The following is an 8,046-nucleotide window of genomic DNA, read 5'->3' as shown; positions in this document are numbered from 1 at the left end:
TTACGTGTAACCCGCCGAACAACATGTAAACTGATTTTGGAATTTATATATGTTTTACCAAGTATCCCTTGAAGAGTATGAAACTAGTATCCATTTACAACATGTGTTATCAACAGATGAGCGACGGGTATTTAAAAATACAATTTGTTTTTGGGATGTGACATATCCATTGCTGATCCAACTGTGAATATTAAAAAACATTATGTTCTTTTTGTGGGATTTGACAAGTCCGACGTTTCATTGTTGATTTTTAGACTGCTAAAACTCAATTTTCTACTAGTAATATTTTCCACTCTGATAAAAACATTTCAAATCAATCACATTTTTTTTTAACGGTCAACAAATCAATGTCGAGCACTCTCGGGGTAGCCACTGGACAAACGGAGTAATCCGAGAGTAACCCAAGTCGTCCACCACCAATTCTGGGGAAAATCCGATAACCCACCCGCCCGTAGGCACGACGGTAAATTACAAGTAAAACCCGTTTGGCTCAAGGATCGAACCCAGGTTTCCCTGGGTCTCCTATCACTGTCCACCAGTGTCTCACTCCTTTTTTGCACCAAATGAGAATTGAACTTGAGTTATCAAAGAAGAACTCAAGTCCTCCTACCACTTGAGCTAGAATTGGATTATATATATTTCAACACATTATTTCAAAACTTATGTGTATGCATCCTCAAGGAAATTTGGTTATCATTCTTATTTAACTAGGTTATGTATGTAGTTAAAATTGTTCAAAATAACATAAACAATAAAGTAACTACATTTTTTTAGCTACAAACTCATACATACCCTCATATTCCATTCAATGATATACCAAAAGATATCAGAACTTTTTACCAATGAAATATGAATTCATTAATCTTTCAAAAGAATTTTACTCCAATTTTCATCCATGTGAATTAGCTTTTATCCCTCATTGAAAGATGGAAAGGGAAATAAATTGCCCTCGAGTCAATCCAAGAAGAACCCATGTTATAACTTTGCCTGAAATAACCGAACCTGCAATAAATCCACCACCACCACCACTTTCCCACTCCAACCCTTACATGCCTTCTTCTTGCCTTTCAATGGCCCCCTATTTATTCTTCCCTGCAACACCAACCTTTTTGCCTTAGAATATGTCCTCAACAAACCACAATATTATTAACCTTTTTCTCCCTCTCCTTTCATCAACTTTTCATAATTCTAGGGTATGCACTATATTGAATGAATAATAATCTTTATCTAACTTATCATGTTTTTATCAACTATAGTATACATCATATACATATTGTTTGTAGACTAGCCAAGTATATTTTATTATTATTTTTAAAGATTATTAATTGTACAACCGAACTTAAATGCAGGAGTAGGTGAGAAGTCTATGGCTATAAGAAGAGATGTTATGTTTGTCTAGACTTTTCATTCTTTCTTCAGTAAACCAAAAAAGAAGCCAAAACACAAAGAGGGTGTAGAAGCAGACAACTTTTTGTCTGACTTTAACTGTTTGAAAAGAAGTTCATTCATCATCAATCATCGCCGTTCAAGACAATCACACACATTCATAGCTACCAATTAACATGGCTTCATCTAATAGGCACTGGCCTAGTATGTTCAAGTCTAAGCCCACTTACACCACTCATCAAGATCACCAATGGCACTCTTCTGCCACCAACAGATCATCTCCTTACACTTCTGGTAAGTTGTTTATCTCAAAGTATAGATTTTTTGGCACTTAATAATGGTAGTAAGTAATCATGGGTAGTGATGAACTGATGATTTAATTATGGGTGTGAGTTTTGGTGTAAAATTGTGTGTGTTCCTGAAAATCTTGAAATGGTGTTGAAAACTTAAAATATGTAAGTTACTTGTTTTCCTTTTGGTATGCACACATCCAGAAAAAGAGTTTAGGATGTTGCATACGTTACAAGATGCAATCTTTTTACATATTTTGAAAAAAACTAATGTTTTGAAACAAAAAAATGGCAGGATGTGAAGAAAGAACCCCAGAGCCAAAGCCAAGATGGAACCCTAAACCCGAACAAATTCGGATTCTTGAATCCATTTTCAACTCGGGTTTGGTGAATCCACCAAGAGATGAAATCAGAAGAATCCGAGCTCGGCTGCAAGAGTATGGCCAAGTCGGTGATGCCAATGTTTTCTACTGGTTCCAGAACAGGAAATCCAGGAGCAAACACAAAAACCGCCACCTCCAAAAACCGCAAAGCCACCAATCTCGGACGGACTATGCTGTTACCTCCAAGGCGGTAACCACCTCTTCCTCGTCTTCGGACGACAAGTCGTCGTCCAAGTCAATTGAGTTCTTTTTGAACTCCCCTACTATGTCGGTTAACCAACAACCGCACACCTATTTAGGTGCTGGTGGTGGGAGTGGGAGCTCTAGTTCCAACCACCAGCACCACGGGGAGTTCTTTCAAGAACCTTTCTTTTCCCCCGTGGTGCAACAAAAAACTCAGGCTCCCACCGCCTCAAGTTTCACCCAAGGGTTTTGTTTTTCCGAGCTCGGTACTATGATTGATCAAGGAAATCAACATGGAAATGATGGACAGAAAATTGTGAGTAGCTCTGGGATGTTGCTAACTGATTTGATGATGAATCATCAATATGGAATCCCATCTAAGAATTGTGGAGCCAAGGGGGTTGAAGAAGATAATATTATAAAAATGTTGAGCCATAGTACGCCACCACCGGCGCAGCTAGCAGCTCCTACTCTAGTTGTCCCTCCTTCTACATCAACAACTATTGCTCCATCAACTATTAGTGATATCCAAGGTGCCTTGATTTCCATCATTTTTTTCTTTTAAAAGGTTGCATGTGACAAACATACCACTATTATTTTTACTAAACGTACTCATATATGCTTAACGCCCCCCCCCCCTATGAGAGAAAGTAAGAGATCATGTGACTGGTTTAGTAGGTGCAAAGGGGGTACATTCATAAAGAACCATCAGAATAGGTACGTTTAGCATAACCCTACTTTCACTCATAGGGGTGCGTTAATTATAGATGGTACGTTTTGCCTCATTCCTATAAAAGTATAGATGGTGCGTTTTGCCTCATTCCTATAAAAGTTTTCGTAAAACAATTTTGGTACGCAATGGCGGATATACCTTAGAACAAGGGGTAGCACCTGCTACCCCTTAACGCTTCGGCGGTAGTGTAATTTTTTTGAAAATCTGACGTTTTTTTTTTTATTTTGCTGACTCTATAGAAATTTATTTTTTTGAAACATTGCCCTATAATTATTTTCTAGATCCGCCATTGTTGGTACGTTTAGATGGTACTTTTACTCATGGCATGAAACGCAGGTGTGGAGGAAGCAGCTGGAACGGGGAAAGCCATAGTGTTTATCAACGATGTGCCGTTTGAGGTGGCGGTCGGACAATTTAATGTGAAGGAGGCGTTTGGTGGTGATGCTATGCTCATAGATTCATCCGGGCAGACTGTATTAACCAATGAGTGGGGGGTCACACTCCAGTCTCTCGAGCATGGTTCGTTTTATTACCTGGTGCGGTCATTCACATATGATCATGCTGGCACCGTTGATTTGGTACATTTCCATCCTTTTGACTTTGTTAATTTTAGAAAAATATAGTTATCATGAATTTCAGGACGAATAATCACAACAATGCACACAGTAGCAACACTATAAAAGAATGTGATTTCTTCACGGGTAAATAATTAAAAGAATTAATAGATGTAGTCCTTTTTGTGTTATCACTTTCTAGGTGTGTAATCAATTATGTGAGAACTATACATGTAGTCCTTTTTTGTTGACATTAACTCAATTTTTTGTTGTATTCATGAATATTTTTGGCATCATCTAGTTAATTAGGTTATAGTGTCTTAATCACACCTCATAAAAAATAAAAAAAGGAGTTGAATCATATTTAGGTGACTATATTATTTGTTTCTTTCAATTATCAAAGATAGCATATGTAAGTTATATAGATGTGTAGGATCTATGACTATTAAGTTTGGCTGTAATTTTCATCCTTCTTTCTTTATTAGAAAAAAAATAAAACCTTAAATAAAAAATATGAAACAATTGGTTAGTATGTAGAATCTAATGGTTCTTTTTTTGGTAATTTTGCAGATTTAAAAGCTAAATGAAGCAGAAGAACTGATGAAGCCATATTCCAATCTTTCAATATCTTGCAATTAATATTTCTTTTACTGTTGTTTGCTTTTAAGTTGTTCTAGCTAAGTAGTAGTGGGGGATGAGTTCATCAACCTATAGGTAAGATTATGTAAGGACTTTGTTTTGTATATTTTCGGCATTTATGGAGTATCGAACCGAAGGCTTGTGATTAGTAAAGCATCAAGCCTCGGTGATTGACCGGCCATTAGGCCGGTCTTTTGGGTTTCTAAGATATGATAGCTTTGTTATGTTGCAAGTATGAAATGTACAAGGCAAAGGTAACCCACATGAGAAATAAATATGTAACTGATATCATCATCACATGAATATATGTCACATGTATTGTAGACACAAAGCGGTTAATACATGCGAAGATGCATTGAAAGGTTTGGATGAGATCATCTTCTTCCTAAGTTCTGCTTATTTTTAGGGTTTATGTTTCCTGTATAAGGGACATGTATATATCAAAACAAGTGGAACCAAGATTCTATTCTATTCTTGTACAAATTTTAAAACTTAAGGTAGAAGTTACAAATTATTTTAAGATGGTGAAATCCCCAAATAACGATTATTATTCTTATTTTTTTCTTCATAAATGATCAATCTGCATTTTAGGGACCTTTTTGATGGATTTTTCTTATAAAAATAAATAAACATAATATTTTAAACTTTTGGAAACATGTCAGAATTTAGTTTGAGGTAGGGTTTTTGCGATGGAGTATAAAAAAATATTGATTCCGTCAGAAATATAGTTGATTTCCGATGTATTTCTGAAACACAGATTAAAAAAATCAGTTTTTGCATAATTATATAACGGTAAATATACGTATATTCATAAACACATAAACACATGACGACCATGGATCAGTGCATCACAATTCATTCATTCATCATGTGAATTACAAAACTCTGTCTTTTATGTTAATATCGGATTGTAAAGTGTGTCTTTTATCTTTAAAAAGTAAAAAAAATGTACTCAATGTTTGTAAACACTTACGCGTTATGTTCTTTAGCTATAACTTAGTTATTTTTCATGGTTAAATTTAACCAAGTGGATCTCACATAAGAGTATTTTGATCATTTTACCCTAAATACTAAAATAAATAATTATAAAAAATAAAACAAGTATAAGTTTAAATTACAATTATAAAAAATAAAATATAAATATATCTATTATATATAATAGATATATCTATTATATACTACTCTAATTTGCAACATTTGTATGCAAAGAGAGTTGTATATTTAGCTTTAGTCATGTTTCAAGCTTATAAGTGTTGTAATCTATGTTGTTTTCTTTGTAAGCTTTCCTTGGGACGTGTCCCATAACCAGGCATACTTCTCACAGAGAGAAAGACATCCGAAAACCCACCACCGCTCAACCTCTGTTCCACCGCTTCTCCTCCGGCCGGCGTCATCCTCATCGCCAGTATAGAGTAAGATTTAGGTTCAGTTTTTTTATTTGATGCATGCATTGTTTTTGCTTTTGATCTTTAAGAAGGGTAACCTTTTAGGGTTTTAGCAGCGGTATCTGTTGGATAACATGTGTTGTTTTGCTTTTGATCTTCTAAAAGGGTAATTCTATAGTGTTTTAACAAGGTATATGTTGGATAAAGTTGTATATCCGTTTATCTCTAGAAACTATGAACAAAAAGGCAAGAAATCGGAATCAGAGTTTCACTCTGTTCGGAATCTGCTTCATGAGAGTTGGGAGCTAGCGTCTATTCTTGCAGGTAATTTATGATTTTTGAGGTTTTTGATCTGTAATTTTAAGTTGGAGATTTGTTTTTGGTGCTCGATTTGTGTTGATGGATATGCATTTGTATGATGTTTATGTTTATGTTGGAAAGATCAATGGCATAGGCTACTTTTGGTTATGTTAAGATTGGTAAATTTTAGATTTTTAATGTAGATTGGTGTTAAGTTGTTAACTGATATTGGACTGCATATGATAAGATTTTTTTAGATATGTCACATGGTGATAAAAGGGTTTTTGTTATAGTTGTTGTTTTACTTTCAGTTGTGCAAGTCTCTGAAGAAATGTCTTATGATTTAGACACGCCTAAAGCGAAGGGCGCATGTTCCATATCTCCTCTTCATACTGTAACAACCATTTTGTTTATTACTGTAATTGCTTTTCTGTTCCAGATTATCTTGAAAATAAAGAGGATAAGCAATCAAGAAAGGCCTAAAGCGAAGGGCGTATGGCCTGTTATCGGACACTAGGGATGAGCAAATCGTACCGGGTACCGGTACCAAATTTACCGAACCGGGTACATTTTCGATACCGATTTGGTACCGACTTTTGACATTTTCGGTACAGGTATTTACTGGTTTTTGCACTCAAATACCTTTACCGTACCTGTACCGAACTGTACCGGGTATATTCGGTACCGGTACCCACTTTTGGGGATTTTCGGTACCGGTATTTTCGGTACCAAGCTTATCCCTATCGGACATCTACACCTTCTAGGTGGATCGAAACTCTTACATCATGTTTATAAACACTGTGCAGTTATATAAGCATCAACAACAGCTCCAGTTTTGAAGTGAGGGATATTATATATAATCAAGGTGATGTTTCTGTTTTGATATTTTAATTTTACTTGGTTATATTAAATAGCGTATGTATCATGCTAATTTGAGTGTGTTTAGGCGCATGCCATCTCCATCAGCTCCACGTATATCTGATATATATCTCTCACAAGTTGCCTTTGTTCCAAAATCCAAACACCTTTGCATTGCATAAGGTCAATTTCATTCGTATTAAGGTTCTTTATTTCAAAAAATGTGAATTCATTTTTTTTTTGTTAATTTCTACAGTGAAATCCCAATGAGAAGACTGAAGACAAAGTAGGTAACTATAAAACCATAAACATGTTTCATGGGCTGCAAACATCAATGCTGGTAAATTATAGGTAAAGAGTGTTATGCCACAAATGACAAAATCTTTGCGGGTCGAACCAAGTCAACGACAACAGAGATCATGGGGTATAACTACGCCTGGTCGTCCGGGCTCCGTATGGCGGAAAGTGCACAAGATGCTCACGCTCGAAATCTTCTCTCAATGAAGAGTACAGATGCTCGAACATGTTCAAGACGTCTTAAAAGGATGGTTGAAAGAGCACAAGAAGGAAAACGTGTCTGGGAAGCAACAAGAAGGCAACCAAGTCTTCATAGATGTCATGATTTCCATTCTCTAAGATACTTCTAAAGAGGATTTTTCATGGTTGTGGTACTAATAGGTCGCCAAATAAAAGAGTTTTCTGTAACAAAACTTACTGTAACAGTCGGTTTTCTGGCCAACTAATGGTTAGTTGTGGAGGTCCATAGGCAGAAAGCTTCCAATGGTGGTGAGATCACGACTGTCGTGGTTGTGGTAGTAGGTAACGGGTCAAATCCCAAATCGTTTACAGGACTTCGGTGTGGTGAATAAGAGGAATGATGTGAGGTAAATTTATATGTTATCTCACATTTTGGTAGTTTGTTTTTACTTCTGTTGATTATTGTTGTTTGTCTGAGTGCATGCTAATAATAAGCACTATGATATATGGAACCAGTGTCGAAACATTCAGCTACAATCCATCAACTAATGGTTTCTTCCACACCTTTTAACCAAAGTTTTTTTTTAAAAAAAAAATTGTTGCTTTTATCTTTATCTCTCAACCTCGACATTAAGTTGTTTTAAGGGTGATTAGAAATGTAATATTTTTTAAAGTATCTGTTATTATCTGTAAGTGAAATAAAGGGTTATAAGGTTGTTTATTTGAATTGCAAGCAGCCTTTATTATGAGTGGATTGGTGGGGTTGAACTAATCTTTTCATTGTAGACATTATAAGTATCTTAGAGTGTCTTATTCAGTCATTTGTGCTTTTATTTTTGTTTGTATTTTCTCCGGTTT

The 8,046-nt window shown here is 35.6% G+C and overlaps 1 protein-coding gene and 1 long non-coding RNA gene across 4 annotated transcripts; both read left to right on the top strand.

Annotated features, from left to right (window-relative positions):
• The first annotated feature begins 1,058 nt into the window (after positions 1 to 1,058).
• On the top strand, positions 1,059 to 4,342 carry LOC110917354 (WUSCHEL-related homeobox 9). The gene is made up of 5 exons (XM_022161923.2): positions 1,059 to 1,193; positions 1,350 to 1,680; positions 1,972 to 2,775; positions 3,312 to 3,553; positions 4,100 to 4,342. The coding sequence occupies exons 2-5, from the start codon at positions 1,563 to 1,565 to the stop codon at positions 4,103 to 4,105; spliced, it is 1,170 nt and encodes a 389-aa protein (XP_022017615.1). The 5' UTR covers positions 1,059 to 1,193; positions 1,350 to 1,562; the 3' UTR covers positions 4,106 to 4,342.
• Positions 4,343 to 5,381: 1,039 nt separating this feature from the next.
• LOC110917355 lies at positions 5,382 to 7,626 on the top strand. 3 transcript variants are annotated; one of them, XR_004883916.1, is made up of 3 exons: positions 5,382 to 5,580; positions 5,783 to 6,894; positions 6,968 to 7,626. It is a non-coding gene; the product is annotated as an uncharacterized LOC110917355 (long non-coding RNA). The 3 variants fall into 3 exon arrangements; XR_002580497.2 differs by lacking the exon at positions 5,382 to 5,580 and having other exon boundaries at positions 5,587 to 6,718; positions 6,800 to 6,894; XR_004883915.1 differs by lacking the exon at positions 5,382 to 5,580 and having other exon boundaries at positions 5,587 to 6,894.
• Positions 7,627 to 8,046: the final 420 nt, after the last annotated feature.

Source organism: Helianthus annuus, chromosome 16 (genome assembly GCF_002127325.2).
Source record: "Helianthus annuus cultivar XRQ/B chromosome 16, HanXRQr2.0-SUNRISE, whole genome shotgun sequence".
NCBI lineage: Eukaryota > Viridiplantae > Streptophyta > Magnoliopsida > Asterales > Asteraceae > Helianthus > Helianthus annuus.
The sequence above is the reverse complement of the archived record's forward strand: the minus strand, read 5'-3'. Positions and strand labels throughout refer to the sequence as shown.

Excerpts from the sequence above, each read along its gene's own strand:
- LOC110917354 (XM_022161923.2), top strand. The coding sequence starts at position 1,563 with ATGGCTTCATCTAATAGGCACTGGCCTAGTATGTTCAAGTCTAAGCCC. Across the intron at positions 1,681-1,971 it reads ATCATCTCCTTACACTTCTG|GATGTGAAGAAAGAACCCCA; the intron begins GTAAGTTGTTTA and ends AAAAAATGGCAG. Across the intron at positions 2,776-3,311 it reads AACTATTAGTGATATCCAAG|GTGTGGAGGAAGCAGCTGGA; the intron begins GTGCCTTGATTT and ends CATGAAACGCAG.